Source organism: Melopsittacus undulatus, chromosome 11, assembly GCF_012275295.1.
Source record: "Melopsittacus undulatus isolate bMelUnd1 chromosome 11, bMelUnd1.mat.Z, whole genome shotgun sequence".
NCBI lineage: Eukaryota > Metazoa > Chordata > Aves > Psittaciformes > Psittaculidae > Melopsittacus > Melopsittacus undulatus.
The window spans coordinates 6,346,666-6,369,073 of NC_047537.1; the positions used below are offsets into that span (position 1 = coordinate 6,346,666).

The window sequence follows — 22,408 nt, forward strand, 5'->3', positions numbered from 1 at the left end:
AGCAATTCTGCTCTTGATAAATCTCAACCACAGGCACATAACATGGAGCATCCACATGAAAACCACAGGAAGAACCTACACAAGATAAATGACAGTGCAGGATGAGAGAAATTCAGGGAATGAGAAAAACGAGGGTGAAGAGAAAACCAGGAGGAGGAGAATTCCAAAGCCACAAGGGATAAGGGCACTTGAAGACCATTGGAATGTCCCTGGACAGTCCATCCAGAGGCCAGGCTCTGCACTAAGCAGCATTGTCTCTGGGTGATGGCAGCTGTATTTTCTCAGTAGGCAGGTACTCCAGATGTGCTGCCAGACCACATCTGTGCTATTTAGTGTTTGGTGAGGTGGTTTTTGTTGGGTTTTTTCTTTCCTTTTGAGTGTGGGGTTGTGGAGTGACTGGCCTGGGATGGCTCCAGGCAACAATGATGGGAATGGTGTGTATTGAGAACAAAAACATGGAGCAGCAATGGAAAATAAGATGAAATGGTGGAGTTGGTTAATATCAAAGGAGGAACATGCTTGTTTATAATAAAGCACATGGCTTAAAATGCACCATCATTCCTTTTGCTGAAGAAACCAAGCAGAAACAGAGGCCCCAAAATCTGGGGGATATCCTCAGTTCCTCTTGTCCTTTCTGGAATGAATACTCTAAACTTGGAGCATGGCAAAGGTGAGAAAAGGCATTTCCCTTTTCCCTTCCTCCCTTCTACCTGCTGCTTCCCTGATCATGAACAAACTCTTTCCTCACCTTTGGACCATCAGGACCAGGTCTCCCTGGGAATCCCTTCCGGCCTGATCGACCCTGAAATACATGGAAAAACAATGAACATCAAAAGCTTGCAGCTGCCCTGGGTCACAGCAGTGTGCTTGTGAATGTATATGGTGAGGCTCTGAAGCACCCTGTGAATCCAGGGTGCTGGAGATGCAGCAGCCCAAGGTAACACAGGAGGAAAGCACTTTCTCTCACTGGTCTTTTTAGCTGTTGTTGAAAACCACTGTAAATCAAGGAAGAAACATCAGGGCTGGATACAGAGATGGTTTCCAGTCAACGTGGTTGATTTTGGGGATGAGCTCTTTAAATATTAGAGGAATTTTCACAGTCTGAGACTTTAAGCAAGTTATAGAGTCCCATTCAACACCCTGTGTACAAGGCACTACCTCGACTTGAACCATCCTGCAGCAAGCAGTTGAACTAAGCTCTGGACAAGACAATATTTCTTAAGGGCAAATCACTCCCCAAACCCATGAGATTTGAAGCTTTATGTCAATTTAACTACAGCTGCATCAGTTTGTTGATAGTAACTGAATAAACCACTGCGACCTACCTCTGGACCAGGGACTCCCGGTGGTCCTAAGGGTCCTTCATCCCCCTGAGGTGACAAGAAATGAAAATCAAAGGCAAAGCAGTGACAAAATCTGTATTCAGCATATAGCAAGAATGAAAGGGCTGCAGCACGAGCAGCAGTTAAACACAGGCTGTGTGCTCAGCTGCCACCTTTAACAACTGAGTCCTTTCGAATCTCAGAGCAGGCAGCTCAGCATCTCAGAGGCTTCTCTTCTCCCTTCCCCATCTCATGGAAAACAATAATATATTCTTTTATAATATCATTTTATAATAGTAAAAGTCAAGTCCTGCCAGCAAACACCATCCAAAATTTGACCAACATCAGCACCAGCTGATTTGGCCTATCAAGGGCTGGCTATGGCCCATGTGATACCCTGGACATGCTCTCATCGCTCTGTTCCATTTGATTTGGCTGGGATACGAATGTTGTAGAGCTGTCTACTTTTCTCTCTTCCCTTTTCCCCCCCACAAAAAGGATGGTACAAAACTTCCCACAGAACCATTTGGCAGCCATGGGAAGCTTCCCCTTTTGCTTTCAAACAGGACTACACATGCTGCAGGATGGAGCTATCTCAAGATCTCATGCAGCAATTGGACCCAGTCCTTTCCCTTGGCTCTGCACCAGTTTCTAATGTGATTGGATCAGATTTACAGTTTCTAGGAGACCTTCAATTAAGCTTCACAAAAGTAATCTCAAGTGTCTAAAACTGACTGCCAAGAGAGGAATTAAAAGCACCCTTGGCAGCTCTGGCTGCTCTCATTTAGGTGATCAGCCCTGGTGGCACGAGCTGGCAGGATGAAGATGGGGCCACAAGTTAGGCACTCAGCTCAATGGGCTCAGACAAGCCACCCACAATGCACCCCATTTCTAAAGACATAACACACAGCCTTGACCTTGGGTAACCACAGTGGTAAAGGCACAGGCATACAAACTCCATGTCCATGTCTTCAGTTTTACACTCACTAACTAGAGGAAATTGAAGGCAGCTTGGTCATGCCTGCCTGAACCTGGAATGCAGGGCTTTGATTCCCTTTGTAAATTGCTTGGAATATTTTTTCCCCCTATTTCAGTGCGAATAAATGAGCTAATTTGCATTAATCCCATTTAGGGACCAAGCAAAAGAGGTCCCAGAAAAAGTTAAAGAGTTGTTAGTGCTATTAAAATGAGCTCCTGCCCATGTGTGCTCTCAGTGTTATTTGCACAGTCTCTCATGACTGGACAAACAGCTTACACTGGCCTGAAGGAGAAGAAACTACACTGAAGTCACTGGGGTTACAACAGGATTGAAGTCACTGGGGTTACAGCAGGATAAACAGAGGGGACTCAGGCCTTGAAGTATATATAAAGCACTTGCAGCTCCATTAAATCAATGACATTTGCTCCTTAGTGACCACAACAGGAATGAAGGTTCAGGTTTTCATATGAAGTAATAAGAGGAAGCCGCAAGCTCTGAGATGCTGGGGCACATGAACCTTTGCAGAAGAGCGATTCTAATCTATGTACTCCCTTTATGAAAGGAGATTGCATGGAGTCTGCAGGTCTCAGTTGGAATAAAACACACTTAAAAGGAGCAGAAACCAAAAGCCAGGTCAGGGCATGGCTGCACAAGGGGATGTGCAGGGAAAAGGGCATTAACACCCATTCTGGGTGGGTATGGGGGAAACAGACTTTAAATGAAAAGCCAATGTAGAGCTTAGGGTCAGCAGATGCCGGTGACTGGAAGCAAAGCTCACAGCTTAGGGGATGCTCTTCTTCCACAAGTCTCTGATTGCTGAATACAAGCATCTGTGTCTGGATTCAGAGGCACCAAAGGATTTCAAGTTGCAGGCACCATTTCAGCACTCATTAATCTTCAAAATTGAACATTATTCCTTAAATCCAACCTGCTTTTTGGTCCGAGGACACTCACCTCTTGTCCAGGCAGTCCTCTCTGCCCAGGTAAACCTCGTGCTCCTGGCTTTCCCTGAGAAAGAGCCGAAGGAAAACATACTCAGAAAATAGAAACACAAGCTCAGAAGGGCAATTAAAATGAGAAAGTCTCTTTCACAGCCACGGAACATCATCCAATGTCAATTCTGTTACAGAAAAAGAAAACCCTGCACTTGGAGGGGCCTCAAGCCAAACAAACCAAGCTGAAACGCTGGCTGGGACAATCTTTAGGAACCTCCAGGGCTTTCTCTCTCTCCCCCTTTCCCACTACTTTGTTTTCCCTGGCTGCTTCCCACCCCACACATTGCTCCAATCTCTGCTCCACTCACCTTCAAGCCTTCAGGACCATTTTCTCCTGGTGGGCCAATATCACCTGGGAAGCCCTGAAGGAAAGGAGATATGATCAGGGTGCATTGATGGACTTTTGCAGCCACCTTCAGCGAGAGTTTTAACTCAAGGCTAAGGGCTGAGACATCCATTACATGCGGTGTCCGTGTGTGAGCCACAGCACCGCTTCCAAAGGGAATGGAACAAGATGATGGGAGCAGCGCTATCGGTTTGATTCGAGAGCAGCCTTTTCCCAGCAGCTCCCTTTAGGTCCATCTTCTTGGCAGATTTACGGCTGCGAGGGCCTGGCTGTCATCACACAGCTCGAGCTGGCAATTTGGGGTTTAATTAATCTTTACGAGTCAGCGCATAATCTCAGTGCTCCGAGGAGCCCAACTGCACGCCTGGGCGACAAAGGGAAGCAGGCGAGGGCTTAGGGAAGGTGCTGACATGCTCATTAGCTGCTGCCTTCAGCCAGGCAGCGGCTCCTTCCCACCCACCAGCCCTTCGCTAAGGAAACAAAGGAATCTGTGGTTATTTCCAATAGCAACAGAGAGGAACGATTGGTTAAGTGGCAGCACTCAGCAGAGAGCCTTTCCAGACCCAGCAACATACCAGAGCACTGGGGATGGGAAAACAGACCATCAGTTGGGCTGGAAAGGGCTCTTGAGCATTGTCAAGATGTTGTTTGGTTGCTTATGAAGCTGGGGGGGACCTGATCCTGCATTTAAGGTGTCACTATGATGTGTTTCCTGTAAGGGCAGGAAGAGTCTTTTTCGACTGGAATTGGTATTTTGCAGGGGAAAACTTAAAAATCCCTCCATATGTGTGAAAAAAGTGGAAGGAAAAAACAAGGAAAACAGGGGATGTAGAATGGGTCTTGAATCCAGCTGGATCCTCTCTACCTCATCCCCACTCATGTACCATCATACCCTACAACAGAAGTGAAGCCCTAGGCTGAAAAGAGGAGGATGGGTGGAAAGTGAGATGCGAGATCCAATAAATGATTGTTCTGTCCCGTAAAAGGAGTTGAAGAACAAAAAGGGCCAGAAAGCAGGGCCATGGACACACCAGTCTGGGGCTGGTAAATGTGTCAGAGCTCAGGTATGGTGAGCAGCAGCAGCTGTCCCTTCTCCATCAGGCTGGGTACCCATGTGGGAGGCAGCGTCTGGCTCTTGCTTTCTGTATGAACTAGCAACAGCTCCATGCATATTCCTCCTAATCAAAACCCTCTGTGGGCCTGTCTGTACACAGCTCAAGAGCTAAAAACCTCCTGTGTGGACAGGAGATTGGCATCTCAACAGCCATCAGTTGCCATATGGGTGTTTATCAGAGAGCTGATGATGCATGGGGAGCTGCAGACATTTACTGCTGCAGAGGCAAAGCAAAGGTAGGAGAGAGACGTTATCATGGGGGCGTGCTGAAGAAAGGATGCTGCTGAAGTTACCTAAGAAAAGGATACTGGAAGAGGTAATGGGACATACCTCAGGGCCAGGCGGTCCTGGAAACCCGACTGGACCTTTGTCACCGACTTTTCCCTGCAGAAATCAGGAAAACATGGAGAAAAGTGAGCTGGCTCCTGGCTTTCCTGCTGAGAACAGCACACCCCTGCCAAGCTGCCTTTCCAGCTGGGCACAGAACCTTTAGATGGGGAGATGGGGAAGCAGAGGATGCTTGGTTACTTACCAAGGGGCCTGCTTTCCCTCGTGCCCCAGGGACCCCAGGCAAACCCTGGCTGCCCTGAGAGAGACACAGGTTTTCAGAACACAATGAAGCATCACAAAAATACATATTCTCCATCTCCATCTTCTCTGCATAGAGAGAGAAGCATTTTCTAAGGGCTAAACTCAGCCCTGCAAGGGGCTGGGACAGTTTCTGGGACAGGGACATGTTTCTGCTAAAGCTGGGGCTGAATTTAGCCCCAAAGAACATGTGAGCTGTTGCAGTTGGATGTGGCTCAGAGCCATGTAAGCTCCAGTGCAGTGCTCAGTACAGCGTTAGCCAGCTGAAGTCAGTATTGTGTTGTAGTCACAGGGGAGAACTCATTGGACCACACGCATTCACACTCATCCTCATCAATTCTACCCCATCACATCCATTTCTATCAGGGGATATGACCCCTTTTATAGAAAGCCCCCAGCAGAACTACTTCTATTATGAATAACAACAAAATCCATATATTGACATGAATTTTAGCAAGGCACAATGTACCCCAGATGAGAACTATCCAGGCAGGGAGACCTGACAGCAGGATGCAGTTAGTTCCAGCTCCTCACAGCTTAAAGTGAGCTGAGAAAGCTGGTGGCCACACATTCTACTATGCAAGGAAGAAAGAAAATGATGGAGAAAAGAAAATCAATTACCTTGTCTCCTTGGAAGCCGATATCTCCTGGAACACCCGCTCCTCCCTGATCACCCTGGATACACATCACCAGAGGGTTAAAATAGGCAACAGCAATGGCCAAAGCGCCCAGGTAGGTGCTAGACAGTGCATTGTGCAGTAATAAGTCTCATTGACAGCTCCAGACAAAACTGAACTGCTGGCAGGCTGTAGATCATGTTGACTCTAACAACAATCCTGAACAAACTATGTATTTCCCAACATTGATTCTGAAGTGAGAAATGAAACTGCAGGAGAGAGAAGAATACAAATTCCCAAGCATTGTGTTTCTATAGAAGCTGCAAGAAGAGGCTGAATTCCTGTGGCTAACAGCAACAGTGAAGGTGGTGAAGTGTTCAGATTCAGCTGAACAGAAGAGCTAGTTTAGTTTCCAATAAATAGACCTTTTCTCTCATAGGGCTCTATAGAAAAGAAAACAATACTCAGCGTATCCTCGTGCTGGCATCAAAACCCAATCCTATTCCAAAAGAATACATGAGTAACTTCTAGTAATGCTTTAATTCCATCTCACTGCCAATATGTAGGCTGAGATACCCCAGGAGGCTGGTGTTCATTGCTGGTGGGGGGAAACCAGCTTTAGGCAGAGCTATCTTTCTTTCCCCTCTTTGGACCACTGTAACAGATCCTGACTCCCTGGAGAGAGTATAAGTACCCCTGAAGGTTTTCCTTCTTGCATCAACTCTTAGCCCTGCTGTGAGCAGGCTGTTGGACCAGATGACCTCCTGACCAGTATCATTTACTTAGAGATTTACTTAAAGGATGGGTCAATGATGGGGCAAAGAAAGGAAAATTCTTCTTGGGAAGTCCAAGGAGGAATGACTCCAAAGACTTGGTACAATAAGACCCAACAGAAATAACTCGGAAGAACTCTGCCCCATGCACAGCACATGCCTCTAAACTTGGTTTCCCAGGATGGGAGCAAGCAATATGAGTGCAGAGAGCTGTATGTTTAACCATAGCCCATATGGCAGACATATGGGCTCCTGCAACAGAGCCAGTCTATAAGGAGACGGCAGAGGAAGTCTACTTCTACTCAAGCAAAACCCACTCGGTTGTTATCAGAGAGATTAAATAATTGTCACAACCTCAGAAACATGCAGGGGATAATGAAATTGTGGATGGTTAAGGCTTGAGTTGGGAAAGACTATTTGGAGACAGCTTGTGCAGAAGAAAACTAATTGGGAACTATGCAGATTGAGTGATGGAAATGTTTCATGGATTCATGCTAAATTTGCCTAAGTGTTTTGGTAAATGTTCCCAGAACATTTCACTAAAGCAGCTTCAAAGCAAACCTTTTATATAGCAAAAATGTTGCTCTTAAACAACAACAACAAAAGTTAAATTAATTTTTCTCATTTGGCTTGTTACCTAAAATATTTTAATTCGAGTCAAACAACCAACTTTTTGCTTCATTTAAACTATTTTCCATCTATCTTTTTTTCTCCTTTTTGGCAATGCAAGCAAATGGAAACAATCAGCTATTTACACAGCTTCAGTTCGGATGAACCCCAAGTCCTGGATACAATAGAGATGGCAAAAAACCTACTGGATGACCCAGCTCATTTCCAACCATTGCAAGGTTTCTCTCATCTTCTCTTTTATCTAGTCCAGGGCTTAAACCACTGAAACCTGCTCTTATGCTGGCTCCTGCCAGAAGAACAGCAGGAAAATAGTTTTTCTTCCTCTGAAAGCTCCTTGTTTTTATCCCCTATATTAAGGGTCAAAAGGATTTATCTTTTATTAAGCAGTTTCTCCCCAGCAATAGAAATGGCCATTGAAATACTGCTTGGAATACATACTTGGACATTAAGAAATGGCTACTATAGGGAAAGAGTTTCCTGAGCATAGCAAAAGGCAGGAGCAAACCTTTATCACTGACCTCTAAGTAAAGTGGGGTGGTGACTATGTGACAAAGAAAAGAGTTTTCAAACAACTCTAAGAAACGGGCATTAGAGAAGGTGAGAAGGAAGCAGGGAAGACAAAACACATCTCTTATCTGTGCTATTGCAATAGCCCAGCAGAGCAATCATAGCATGTGAACAATCCATCTGTGATGGTTATTGATGCCTTAAACCAAAGGACTAAGGCATCTCCTCTCACCTGCCTTGAGCACAATAAATCTGAAACTGTGATTTGGTGTCTGTGCCCTTAATATGAGGGGCAAGACAAGGAGGAAAGAGGCCAGGCATGTTTAGTGTTAAAAAAGGCTGAAAAGGGGCTTCGAGGCTCATGGGGAGGAGGAGGAATGCATGATCTGAAATTACAAACAGGCTCTGCCCAGGGGACGATGCCTGTTTCATGTTTCGCCTATAAAAAGCAATGCAGCTTCAGAGACCCTGAGGCCCTTCTTCACACCGCATAACACAGAAGGGGGTGCAAGGGAAGTGATAGATTTGCAAGTGCAAGGGGGGGTTTGCTGTGTGTAAGATGCAGAGGAGGTCACTGAGCAAAATCCCCTCACTTTGGGTATGTCTTAGCCCAAGACTTCCTGCTTAGAGGAGCAAACACTGCAGAACTACCAGAGGTATTTCACTGAGCTGTGTCCTTCGCATGTTACGGGTGTCCTGATTCATAGAACTCCTTCCTGGGAACAAGCAGCTTGGATTTCCTCCACTTCCTCTACCTTTCCTTTGTGTTGTCACTTGATCTTCTCAAGACCACTCTTTTATTTCAGGGTTATATGGTTATTCCACTCCTCCTTATAGCAGGAGATGCAACTCTCTCTGCCCCCTCTCTTCTCCAAGAAAACAGAAGGACCCATTCTGTGGCAAAACTGAAGCTGTAAAAAGCATCATTAAAACCTTGTGGTACCAAGAGCTTTTATGAGGGATGCAGAAGGGGCTGGCTAGCACTGGTGTGCTCTGTACTTGCCTCCCTAGCTGCTAGATGTGATTTATGAAGGAGTGGGATGTTGCCCCTTAGTCTGGTTCATGCCTGGCCTCCGCTATGGGATGCCTGGGATTAACTGAGCTGCACCTTGAAGAATACTGAACAAGCAACAAAGGATAACAAGGTCCAAAAATCAGTGACAAACGCTGGTGTAAGGTGTTGATTTGCTGCTGGAATTTTGATTCCCTAGTACCTGGACTCACTTGTCTTGCATGCACAGCACACTTCATCTATGACTTCCAGAGATGTCTCAGGGAAGATGCTTGGACAGTTGGCAGATGGCAGCTAAACCCCTATGGGAAACCGTGTGTCTTCGACTGATTTCTGAACCCTGTTCACAAGCTGGGGTGTAAACAGGACTCCTGGGCTCCAGCACAGCTTTCTGCTGTATGGGCTGTGCATCCGCTCTGCATAGGGCACTGCCAGCCCTTCCTTCTGCAGTATTCCTGTTGAACGCACTGCAGGAAAACAGCTTGGAGGTCTGAAATAAAGGGAATCAGGGACCTCATAGGCTCATATATTCATACAGTAGGATGGGTGTGCTTGAGCCACACTGATGTGCAGTGAAAAGGTCACTACTTGGTGGCTGGACCATCATCCATAACCAGTTAGCTAAGTTCACTCCTGGAATTGCATCTTCAACATCAAGCAGAGAGAACTCTCTTACTTGGGAGGTGACCAAGCTATGAATAAGGCTCTCTGCAGAGCAGACTCCATACAACTGTGGCCTGGAAATGTTTCAAGAATGGCAAGAGGCAAACTTTCAGACCCATAGACATAGAGAATAAATAAAAGACTCGGGGAGGCTGCTTCTGTTTCTGGTCATAGCAGTAAGACAGTTCTGTCTAAAGTAGATGATGAAGAGTTGGACTGAAGTCAAAAGCTAACGGACACAAAAAGAATAGCAGGCGACCAGAGAAAGCCTTTAAATAAGATGTCTCAGCCTAAAAATAGCAATAACAGCAGAAACAAACAGTGATATGACTGGTGAGAGAATACAGAAGGAAGCTTCAACAGAAGTCAATCCCTCTGTGCTGGGCAGAGTCCTTCCTGTGACCCAAGCCCAACCAGGCACTAAGTGAAAACAGAGATCCTGCCTCTGTTTTCCTCTATGTGGGATTTCCTTAAGTCAGATGTTTCTAAGACCAGCTTCAATTAAGAATATCAGATATATATTATATATATGATATGCATTATAGATATTATACATATTTATTGTATATATTATATATATACACACACACATATATATAAATTCCTTAGTGGTACCAGAACATAAACAATTAAAACACAAGTGTAAGCAAGCTGCAAGAAGGGATGAGTGGTTTTACACATGATGCCCCAATCAGAATGAGAGAAAATAAAAAGACTTAAAGGTGCCATTCACTAAGGAAATGGGGGAATGAGTAAACGCATGCAAAAGCCTTTTGATCAGCTGGAGAAGGGCTGTATTATGAACTGGGCCAACCAGCTGAACAAATCAGAAAACCAAATAACTGAAAAAGCCACAAAGCTCTTTCAGGCCAAATTCACCCCTAAATGTAAGGAGAGCTGACAAACTTTGTCTATACCCATGCAAACAAGTGCAGCAAACTCTGATGCTTTGGCTAAAAACCACAATGCCAGAGCTTATGCCTTCACCTGAGCATATGAGCCTTGTGGTCATCGATGCCTCAGTGGGCCTGACTTTCCTTTACCTTGTATTTCCCACCCTTTGGCTGTTGGACTGCTGGAAAGGGTATGCACAAGCTGTTTGGAAGCTCTTTCTGGCTTTGGAATCACTGCTGGTCCAATCTGAATGTTTGACAGCACCAAGGATATTAAATCTAAAGTCAACTCATTAGGGACAGGGGAGGCTTGAGTAGAAGGGATGGATTGTCAGTCCAGGGTTGGGAAAAGGCTGTAATGAAAGCCAGGAAAGCTGTCCAAGGAAAATGTAGTGGGAGAGGTAGCTAGGGAGGGAAACAAAAGGGTTTCCTGCACCTCAGGAGAGGCTCCAAGACTGAGCAAGGGATTACTGGGGGAGGATGGATAATTCTGCACATGGGAGTATTGTAGGGATAACTCTGGGAGAGCTGCAAACCATTTGGTTACTGTGATAGCAGTGGCTGGAAAAGTACTGGGGACAAACAGTAACCTGTGACAAGTGATGGAGACCAACATCCAGGAGGCTATAATGTCTTGAGCTTCTTCTCAAGCAAAAAGTCCTTTTGCCCTGTTCTTCCTCTCTACACAAGTGAAAAGCTGGTGCAAGGGAGAAATGAAAACTGCAGACACAGGAGCCATAGAAAGAGCTACTATAATAGAAGCAGAATGGAACCAACTGGCTTGACACTACTTTCTCCCTTGTGCAGTTCTGGGCTGCTAAATCATCCTCTAAAAGCAAACATCGAAGAAGAGAATAAAAGATCAGACAGGAGGAGGAGAATACACTTAATGGCCATTTTCCATTGCCCTCCTGAGCAATCAGGGCCAATAACAAATGATTGCACCTCCCACTTCTTCAGACTAAATAAATCCTCCACTCAAATACCTGTAGGAGGATGGTTCTCGTGACAGTGAGACATTTCCACACACAGCTTCATGCTGGTTTAGCTCAAGCTGTGCATTTCTGTGCCAGCAGCAATAAATCACTTCAATCGAGGCCCCTTCTCCTTTCTTATTCTTTTAAAGTGATTTATGTCAGTTTGGAGTAAGGCAATTTCCTCTCAACAGGAGGCTGAGCCGAGGTGAGCCTCCGAATGGGAGCAGAGGTACCTAACACAGAACAGTGCTCCTGAGGATCCAGCTGGTTTGCTTGATCCAAGGAGCTGCACTGCTTTGTCACATCACATGCGTTAATGGAAACCCATTGTCAATGCTCCTAGGTCTTCGTCCTCCTTCCCCATCCCATCATGCAACCCATATAAACCTATAAAAGCCCAGTGAAACACCAGATAATCTTACAGTTACTGTCATCAGTGGGAGATAGAAGCTCCAATGAGGATCTGATCTATACAAGAACTCCATGGAAAAGGGGATGGGGGAGATATCATAAAAGAAACATCAAAAATGGAGTGTCAAGAAAGAAGGTAAGGTGGGAAGATGGGAGCAAAAAGACAGCCACAATGGAACCAGTGTGGTGGTGCTGAATAAGAAAGAGAAGCTAGAAAGGGGGTTTCACATGCAAAATTAAAACACAGTGCAATAAGGGAGTATTCAGATCACCTTATCACCTTTCAGTCCATGTTCTCCAGGGTTTCCCATCAGCCCCTGAAACAAAAGATAGCTCAAGGTGAGACTGAACCACTGTGAAGACTTTCCCAGGTCTCTGACACTGTCTCTGATAGGGCCGGTGGCTTAGGCACAGCACTGGCCTGGCACAGCCCTAAAGCCAAGTGCAAGACTGGTCCCAAAGCTGCTCCATCACACATCCTTTAAGCACCCTTCATGGGCTGGACAGTCACCATTACCAAAGGGAGGAGAAGGATAACCTTCAGCTCTGCTGTGGAGGGACAAGAGCTCACACAGCTCAGTTATTCTCTCACCTTTAAGCCTTTTGGTCCTGGATAGCCTATTGGTCCAACAGAGCCCATGTCACCCTGGTGAGAGAAGGAGAATTACCAGAGTCATCAGGTGAAAAACCAACAGTCCATGTTCAGGAATTCCTCTCCTATCTCTCAGTAGCCCTAAGGAACTGCACCACTGACTTCAGCAGAAGCAGCATCCTGGCATGAGTCAAGAGGCTTTTAACATGGAGACAAGCCCCTAAGTAAAAGCAGCACAGGGTGTTCACCTCGCAGGCATGTGAGGAAGAGCAGCAGCTCCTATTCACATCCTGCTCTCACCACAAAGAACAGACCCCAAATCCCATTGGCACTAACCACTGGAGATGCAAGCTCTTCCCCATGGTCAACTCATCCCATGCCCGCAGGAGATATGACTGTTGGGGAGTGTGGTCAGACTCCAAACCCAGGATTCACTTAAATAGATGAGGAATTCAGGCTAGTAAATGAATGGCAAAATAGTGGAAAATTAATTAGGAAGCCACTTTGAAGTGTGCAGCTGGGGCAGGATCTGAGAAAGAATTTGGGATGTTTTTCCCAGCTTTTGAATGGATTCATTTCCCTCTTTTCACTATCTGCAATATTAAAACATTGGGCAGGTTTAAGACAATCCTGGAGCGTATTTATTCTTGATGAAGTTATTCCTGTTCTCAGGAAGAGTCTATCAGAGTATTCTCAAGTTCTCTGGATGGGATCTGAGGGTGTGCTAAACAGGACACAGACCCAAACAGCGAAAAAGGCAATGGTCAAGAAATTCAGGTCCCTGCCAAGTTTTGATGTCTAAAAGAGATATGGGGAGGAGAGAGGAAAAACAGGAGGTAAGGACAGAGGTGTCTCATCAGCGTGGCCATTCTGCTGATAGCATCGTATCCTGGGGCTCATATGAGAGACTGGATCACAGGAGGACCCTGGAGCTGTGGATGCTGGTGTACCTGTGTGTGCATGTACAAAAGAAAGCCTTCAGTGGCTTTCAAACAGGCTTTGGCTGCTTCCTGCCCATGAAGAGAGTCAGTGATGGGGTGCTCCAGCCTCGCCTGCAGTGTGTAAATAAACAGGGGAGGCTCTGCTGAAGGAGAGCTGCAGCCGCCTCAACAGATGCTCTCTTCATACCTCCCAGCATAAAGGCTGCTTGTGGGAAGGAGTTTACTTAAAGCTTTGCCCACATGGTTCATTAGAGGCTTTGAGTTGCATCTAATTCTGCTCTTGAGCCTCTCAAACAGCAAACCCAAACACTTACAGGGTGCTGGAGCAGCTGGGGACCCAGCTGGTCCCTTGGGGTGACTGTAGATGGGAAAGAAGGAAGGAAGAAACTGAATGGGGTCTGCAGCAAACACTTTATTGGTGCCATATGGAGTGAGCTTCGTGCTGCAGACCCCAGGGAAGGAGGCTGGTGCTGTCCCATAGAGAGGAAAAGGCAGGATGGATGTGCCCTCTTCTTCCCAGAAGGATGGAGGAGGTCACTGCTAGATCAATCCCACTTGAGATGCTTCAGCATCCTGAATTATGTATAACCCTGGGGTATAAGATCTGATTTAGTTTCAGATCTTAATCTTATCTGAATCTCTGTTTGAAATTATTAGCTGCTCAGAGTGTTACCAGCAGAAGAACTGGGAATGACAACAGCTGATTGCCAGTGCTGCAGCAAGTGATTCCTGGAAAACAGCACTGCAAAAACCTGACTTTTTGCCTTAAAAGTAAAGCCAGGAAGAAGCTCCCAACAGGAATGATGATTTCTTCATCTGGATGGGAAGGGAGAAGACATATTTAAAGTCTAAGCCAGACCAGGCTCAGCAGCAAAAGGAGATCTGCTGGGTTTGCCCCTTTCCAGTAAAAAACTTGGGGTGCCAGTAGAGACCAACATAACTGACCAAGGCAGAGAAGGTGTCAGACTCCAGGTGCCTGGTGATGGAGCTGAATCCTGGTCTAGCACATGCAGCGCTACATGGGAACAGTCAGGGAGAACAAAACAGTTTAGTTGCACCTCACATAGAACTCGGTGCTATTTGGGTGGCTGCAGTTAGTGTGGGACAAAACCAATCACAAAGGCGGGTTAGAAACCACACACTGCCTGTGCTCATTCCAGATCAGCTCCAGCAAAACCTGTTCTTCCTGGCCCTATGATGTATTCCAAGTACATAACAGCGTGGCACTGGCTGGGCCAGCTCAGAGGAGAACTGAATCATATTTATAGTGCTTGACCTGCCACTTTCTAACAAATAAATACCTGTGAGTTAACAGCAACCAGGTTAAGACAAATCTTTCCAAAAGCTTGGAGAAATATGATCCAATTTGGACAACACCTTCAATCAGATTCTTTTCAGTAACAATCTTCCTCTTACAGCTCTTTGCCAGCATCACATCCTTTCTGCTGTTGTGTCTAAAGCAGCTACTTTCATTTCCACTAACAAAGGGAAACACAAACCTAATTCCTGGTTCCACAAAAAACATTCTGAAGCCTTAATCCATCTTTGCCCAACTGCCCCATCTGCAAGATGGGAATACTTGTGTCGGGATATTCTCAGCTTTTCCTTCATAGAGTCTAACATTCCTGGGTTTTCTGCTCTATGTGCAGTATTAGGGCAATTGAGGCCTTGATCTCACCTGACATACACACACCTATAATTTAAGCTAAGGAAAGGCAAAAGGGGAAAGTTTCTAACCATTCAGTGCAATGAATTAGCTGAACAGGAATCATCTTGAAAGAATGCTGTACTACTAACAGAGCCTACTGCTTCTCATGCGTGGAAGGAAATAACTCAAAACAGGCATTGAGACCTAAAAAGAAACCATAATGTGTTCAGCTGGGCATTCACTAACCCCCAGCACAGCTGCCAGGGGAGGAGATGCCACCCATCCTTAAAGTCATTTCTCTCCTGCTGTAATGAAGGGTGGAGTTTGGCTGTGCCTGGATTAGTGATGGGATGGTGACAGTGCACATAAAGTCCCTGTATACCCAGAGGACAGATCCTTCCTGCCTGTGGTCTCTCCAGTGAGCAAGAACTGGGATTCCCTGAGGTTACTGCTTACAGGGACTTGTGTTTTAAAAGGGTAGGTCCTGGTGTAGAATGCACATTGCATCTTTGAAGAAATACCCTGATAAAGGTTATCAAAAGAGCACTAACAGTAAAGTTTCAATCTGTTTCCTTTTGCTTAGGAAGGGTTTGCCCCCCTCCACCTCCCAATCCACCAAGCAGCCTCCCCTTATACACACTCCTGATTGCTGCCCTGCCACAGGAAGCAGACAATCTGTGCTCAGTTATGCAGGCTGAAAGGGTTAACGGGTCGAGAAGCCAGATCTCCGTTTGTTTTTGTACTCACAATGAGTCCAAGGACTCCAGGAGGACCTGGGGCTCCCAATTCTCCCTAAAAGGAAAGACAAACGGACATGGTTACAGGCGCACTGTGTACAGGCTGACAGCAGCTCCGTGTTCCCAGAGCTGGAGGGAAGGGAAAAGACCATCCCTCCCCTTTCCATGTCCCCCCATAGCCCCTTCCCCAGCTGAAATGACAGAGAGCTTCCCTGTGAGAGAGCACATCCTCTCCATGCACAGGGCTGGTTGTTGCTCCACAGTTGTGTGCATCTCCCAAGAGCAGGATGGAGCAGGAGGGAGCCTGCCCCAGGTGAGGTGAAGTCATGGGCAGGGAGAAGGACCAGGGTAGGGGACAGCAAAGCTAAGGCGGGAAGGGAAGGAAAGGAAAGCTGCTGCTTGGGAAAGGGGAAGGGGTTTTGGGAGTGGTTAAAGAGCAGTAAAACCCGTAAGGATGAAAATGAAATTGGATAGTTTGGGAAGAGGGTATGATGGGTATGGAGAGCTTCTGGTGCTGGTTGATGGGTCCTGGAGATGTGACTGGAACACGCGGTGCTCTGAGTATCTAAGAGCTGGTTAAGGTGGGGAGCCAGCAGCATCCTCTGCACTCTGCCTCATCCATCAACCAGCCATAGATTTCATCTTCAGAAAAAGCCCTTATCCTTCGGGCTGCAGCTTGTCCACAGGGATGTGGCTCACACCTCTGTCCCTGGAGCAGGCAGCTCTCTGCACTCACTTGGAGGATGAATCACTTGCAACCACACTGCGGACAGGAGGAGAGAGACTACAGAGATTCCATCTTGGGCTCTGTGCCCATTTGCCGTCTCTTACAGACTGCTCCCAAGCAGGGCACTTGGGAAAGCACCAACTCCTCTTAGAGGCTTTCCAAGAGCACCTCCCAGCTCACTGCTCCAAGGACAGGTTGCTCTCTAGGTCTGTGGGCTGCTTTGAGTTCTCAGCTTCACAAACTCCCTCTGCTCCGGCTTTCCAAAGCCATGCAGGTGCCTGATGGTATTTCCAGGCGATGTGTGGCTGGGAAGCTGTGTCAGACCCACGCAGGTCAGCTCCTTAGGTCCCCAGTACTACATCAATGATGTGATGCTCACTTGTCCCCATGTCTGCTGCACTGACAGTGCTTGTAGGGCAAGGACCTGCTCTTACATGCTCCCATCTCCAACAGAGCCTCTCAAAACAAGTGCATTGGAAACACTGAGCTCCCTGTTGGCTCAGACAGCCCTACCCGTGCTCTGGATCACGCTGCCTACTTGCTTTGACCGAGCAGCTCAGTTTATGGTGCACATCTGGTGGAGTCCCCCCTTCAGTGCAATAAAGCTCCCCTTTTATGGAAAGCTTTTCCTAGTGAAAGAATGAAAGAGAAGGGGTCGTAATGTGACCAAACGCGCTCAGCCTCCTTGGGGAAAGGGTTCTGTGTGTTTATTTAATGGGAAGTGGTGTAAAGGACTATTGGGCAAGCGCACACAGAAAGCATTTCATAATCTCAACCAGCCTAAAATGGCTTTTTTTTTATGGCCGGTGCCTTTCCTGCATACTTGGGACATCTGTGGAGCAATTGTTCCTCACGGGTGGGATTTCTGCATCCTCGGAGCTGCTGTAATAAGGTCAGCATCAAACTTTAAGTCAAGGCCTGGCATTACTATGCTTAGCAAGGAGAGGGAATAAGCCCTGGAATACTGAGCACAGGAGCTGCACGGTTTCCCAGTAAGGCTCCTGGGATGCAGACAGGGTGGATGGGCAGCTCTTGGTCCAGGAGGGACTGCCTGGATCTCTGAGTTATGCCGTGTGGCATTCCTCAAGAGAAGGGAAATGTGGAAACTCACAGCCTCACATCTAGCACAAGAGGATTTCCTCTTGGAAAAGGAGGGGGTGGACTCCCCAGGGAGATGTGGGCAGGAATAGCTTTTAATTTGAGCCATTCCCTGGCCTGGGAAATGAAGGATTTGCAGGTGCTCCTTCCTGGTTATCAGTAATGACAGCCTGGGCCCTGACCTGCGAGGGAAATCGGGCTCTATTCTCCTTTCCCCAGTGCATGAACCGGGCACTGGGACAAGAGACAAGGAGATGAATCAACAGCCCTTTCCCATGTCTAATTCCTGTGATTAAGAGACTAATTGGAGTGGCTAAAGCGCTCCAGGAGCAGGGATGTGGAATGTGATGGCTCAACAGTTCTCAGCAAGTTGGTAGGAGGGAAAAACGCCCCTGTGGTTGGAAGAGCCTTTGCTCCGTCTGGAGGGGATGGAAAGAAGATCAGAGACAGTCGGCTTCAGCCATCCCCATGCGACAGCAGCAGCAGCAGCAGTGAGTGCTCAGTGGATCAAACAGAGCATGTGGCAGTCCAGGACCTATGGCAGCCTGCCCACAACTGAGCTGCATTACCCCACCTAGCAAAGCCATGCTCCACAAACAGACTTCCTGGCATTTCTCTGTGTCTGTGACTCCGCTTGTGACCCTGTGAACCTCCCTCCAAGGCAGCTGAAGCAGTCTGTTTCCATTCTACAATCTCCAAGGCACATTAATATTTAAAAGCCTTTGATAAGATGAAAGAAGGAGCAATCCTTCTGGATGAATTAACAGGAGGGACGTTTGCTTCTTCTCCGATGCTCTGGGAACTGGCATTCAGCTGACACTGAGCGCATCTTCTGAATGGGGCTTGGACAACTTGCAGATGTGAAAGAAAACAAAACAAGCTATTTGGGGAACAAAAACCTCTTTCTGACCTCCAGGATTCTGCTCTTCCTGGCTAGAAATAGCAATACAATCCAGAAAGACTTCTGCTTTGGGATCACTGATTCTACTCTGACCCATGGCTTAAGTCAACTGAAGGATGGGAAAAGTCCTGCAACAAGTGTTCCTTGGGAATCTCACTCTTTCAGTTCACTGCATTTGTGACTCCTATGCTCAATTCCCACAAAGGCTGGAGTGTGGCTGGGCTTGGCCTGGCAATCAGAGCTGCTCGTGAAGAGAACTTTTACTTCACAGATATGATGAATGGCAACTTGAAGACACACTGAAATCACTCCATCAAACACCAAGAGCAGCGCTGAGATTATGTGTGAATAACCAAGGCAGCAGGAATCTGACAGATGAATCAGTTCTGCTCACATGCTAATTGAGGGAGAACCAAGAAAGCCATTCAGAAAATAACTTGGAATAATTACTACAGTGAGAACTTTTGCAATGCACAAGGGCCTGTTTTGTGAGGAGAGGAAAACAGCGCACACCCAACTGGTTGGTATTAAGTGCTACAAAAGCAGAGCCAAATAAACCTTACCGGCATCCTGCTGCTTAAATGGTCTCTGTGACCATCCTGACCCAATTCCCAGGAGTCACATCCCATTCTTAGAAAGCCAGCAGGGATCTGATGGAGACCAGAGAGAAGCCAAGAAACTCAGGAGCCTGGAGACTTGTCCCACTGCAGTCCTGGGAGCAGGGCAGCAGAAGCCTGGGCTATTGCGTCTGTCTCTTGGTGCTCCCAAACACTGGAATGGGCAATCTGGTGCTTCCTACACTGGTATTAGCCTTCATCTTGGATGAGAAAAGGTGCAGAGCTTGGAGTACTTTAGAAGCTTAATTCTACAGGCTAGAGAGATGCAAACCAAGTGGTACCAGCTTGTTAACCTACATCACAAAACACGATGTAATGAAAAGGAGAGGAACGTGCCTCTTTATGTATCTCAGACCTCTATACAACTGAGTATGTGGCCTGCTCCTCCGAGAGCTCACATGCACTCAAGTAGCTGTCTCTGGTACCTTATGATAATAGGACCTTCTGCCTATCAGCCCATGTCTCTCTGCTATATTCATACAATGCTTCATGCAAAGCACCCCAGTCAACAAGATGGTTCCTGTGGCTGTCACAGGCTTTGCATCAGCCTCTGTGGTACAACACTCTCCAACCACTGCCCGCTCGTCAGAAGCAACATCCCTGTCTTTTCTCTCATGATTTTCCTTCTAGTGATATCCTCCTCAGGATAAGGAAGCATCTGTCAAGACCAAGGTGTGAGAAAGGCAATAGATGGAGATGGAAATGGCAGTGTAATGACCTTGCAGTTACAGGATGTTGAGTTGAACATGGCAATTCACAGCATGCTGGAGCAGGGCAGGGACGTACATTTGTTCTTCAGGAGAGTCAAAACCAAAATGCAAGCAGCTGGCAGCAAACTCATGGACTTCTATCAGTCTAACCAGTGTGATGCAGAACAGAGCAATTGAGAGAAAATCCATCAACTTACCGGGTTCCCATCGATGCCTGGAGGTCCTCGTTCCCCAAAATCACCAGGAAAACCCTGAGGAAAGGAGGTAAACATGATTGTTAGTTATTGTTGCACCTTAGTGTAAAGACAGTCAGCTTAAACACTGCTCCCCCTGTGCCCAGTGCTGCGCTTTGGTACCCAGCAGGTCACAAGGAACCGTGGGCCTGCCTGGCCTTATCCAAACTGTTCTTGCTCCACATCCTGAGCACATCCACTCAGCAAGAACCTCTACAGGGCCAAAAGCTCTGATTCACTGCTCCCTCCTGGGGCCAATGAAGGGTAACTGGCAACATCATTTACAAGGCTCAGCCATGAGCTGCACATGAACTAATGGGAGCCTTGAGAGGAAGAGTCAGCGAGGAGACAGGAAGGCTTTTTCCTTGGCCAAGCTATGAAAAGCACCCAATGCTGAGGCTGCTGGACCTGACTTGCTCACTCCTTGTCTTGCAGGCTATGTCCAGCCTCTCGTAGATGTCATATGGTGGGCAAGGCTTTTGCAGTGCTGGATAGAAAGACAACATGAGTGTACACAGCAGAAAGAAGGGGTGGAAATCAGTGCTTCCGTCCTCCCTTTGGTTCACTTCATTATGCCCAACAAGGAATATGCAGCTCTGAAGATTAGGTTGTGTATATACATACGAAGTGTCAATCCCACGTTTGGAAGATGAAGTGCTGTGTTTAATAATACAGTGCTTCTTATCCTCTTTCAGGAAGGAATACTTTACTAATAGGATCCTTCCTTAAAAATCAATACTTCCTTTAAAGTCACTCCCAAATCTCTCATGTTCTGGAAGATTATAAACCTCACTACAATGACTATCCTAGAAAATGGATTGTCAATCCGAGTTATTTCATCCTGTCTACTAACATCATCGCTCTGTTGGAGCCTATGCAGATGCTTAATGGAGCTGATCAAAGATGCCTAGTGAATTCACTCCAACGCATTCACAACCTTTCAGCTTGCCAGAGGAACAAACAGTTCCAAGCTCATTACAGTCCACACCCCAGAGCTCTGGGAGACCATGTTTACTACACGAAAAAGTCACTACAAAAAACTTCATCATCATCTCATTATATCCGAGATAAATCCACAAGACTTCAAACATAGAGAAAGGAGAGGAGGTGCTGAGCCAGAACCAGGACATGATGGTGTACACATGTTCTCTTGTGCCCTTGGACAGATCCCGTGCCCAGGACCCTAAGTCTCCCCAGTTCCCTATTACAAACCATACAGTAGTTTGCTCTCCCCTGTCCTGCTGTTCTCTGTCTCCCTTTGGAAGAGCTCAGCAGAGGGGTACACAACCTCTGTGCTTAGCAAACCCTCTTGGTTACTACACTGATAGTTTCAAGGAGGAAGCAGTTGAGTTTAAGATGGATTGGACTCAATTTTCCCCTGGGTTTGAACTCCATTTGGCAAAGGACTGGCAGGAAGCAGACTGCCAAGGGCTATCAAGGACCACTCAGACATCAGCAGCTTCAGGGCTACTCCAAACTTCATCTGCAGTTGGAGCTGCTTTGAGGAGGCTGTGACACCAAGTGCTGTGATTCTCCACTTGCTTTTCTTGCATGGCCTTTAAGATGGAGTGAGATAAAACATGACACACCATCCACCTCTTTTGACTGTGGGCCAAAAGGGGAGCTGTGTCTGCTAGAGGAGGTCCCCATGGACCCAGCACACACAGAACCTAAGCCCAGGCTCTCTCCTAGACTTGGTGAGCTCAGCCAGGGCTAAAATATTGCTTTATCTTCCACACTATTCTGACTGTAGCCACCAGGATGGAAAACTAAGGAGTGTATTTGAATATATCAGGCTTCCCAACCAGAGCATCTACCTTAGTGCTTCAGTTCAGAGTGGGAACTTGCAAAGCAAAGCTCCAACCACCCCTGCTTCCTATTCTGCTTATTGTGGAGCAGTCTTGGGGAGTAAACAGCATTGCTTAGGTGAGGCTACAGCAGAAGATGTGCTCCAGAGACAACACCAACAAATTGCAGCTGCTAATGGGTATGCTGCTTCTGACTCAGACTAGGACTTACAGTAACAAAGGACAGCACAACCATGTTCTGAGCTGGGTAAGAGCTTAAGAGGCAGGGATGGAACAGACAGGGAAAAGATGGTCCTTGTTGAGCCAGAAGGATGCTCTCGCTTCCTGCCTGCTCCCCTGGGTGCTACAAACACTGGTTACCTTGGAAAAGTGAACCCGAGGGAAGCAAAACGAGACAGCAAACAGCAGCACACCTTCTGGTGTTGACAACCATCAGTAGCACTGAAACCTCAGCAATAGATCACAGCAGATAGAACAGGAAAACTACACTGGGAAGCTCTGCAGTCAGATGTTGCCCAAGACCTCCCTTTACCATTGAGGGTTTACAACCCCTGGTCAACCCAACTGAG

The 22,408-nt window shown here is 46.8% G+C and overlaps 1 protein-coding gene across 1 annotated transcript in view; it reads right to left on the reverse strand.

The window, feature by feature from the left end:
- COL27A1 (collagen type XXVII alpha 1 chain) overlaps positions 1-22,408 on the reverse strand; it is a 153,294-nt gene that overhangs the window by 68,544 nt on the left and 62,342 nt on the right. The window contains exons 13-23 of the mRNA XM_034067355.1: positions 19,996-20,049; positions 15,756-15,800; positions 12,420-12,473; positions 12,100-12,144; positions 5,966-6,019; positions 5,289-5,342; positions 5,087-5,140; positions 3,605-3,658; positions 3,256-3,309; positions 1,326-1,370; positions 749-802 (exon numbers count right to left, since the gene is read on the reverse strand). Coding sequence (XP_033923246.1) covers positions 749-802; positions 1,326-1,370; positions 3,256-3,309; positions 3,605-3,658; positions 5,087-5,140; positions 5,289-5,342; positions 5,966-6,019; positions 12,100-12,144; positions 12,420-12,473; positions 15,756-15,800; positions 19,996-20,049 — 567 coding nt within the window. The remainder of the gene's footprint in view (positions 1-748; positions 803-1,325; positions 1,371-3,255; positions 3,310-3,604; positions 3,659-5,086; positions 5,141-5,288; positions 5,343-5,965; positions 6,020-12,099; positions 12,145-12,419; positions 12,474-15,755; positions 15,801-19,995; positions 20,050-22,408) is intronic.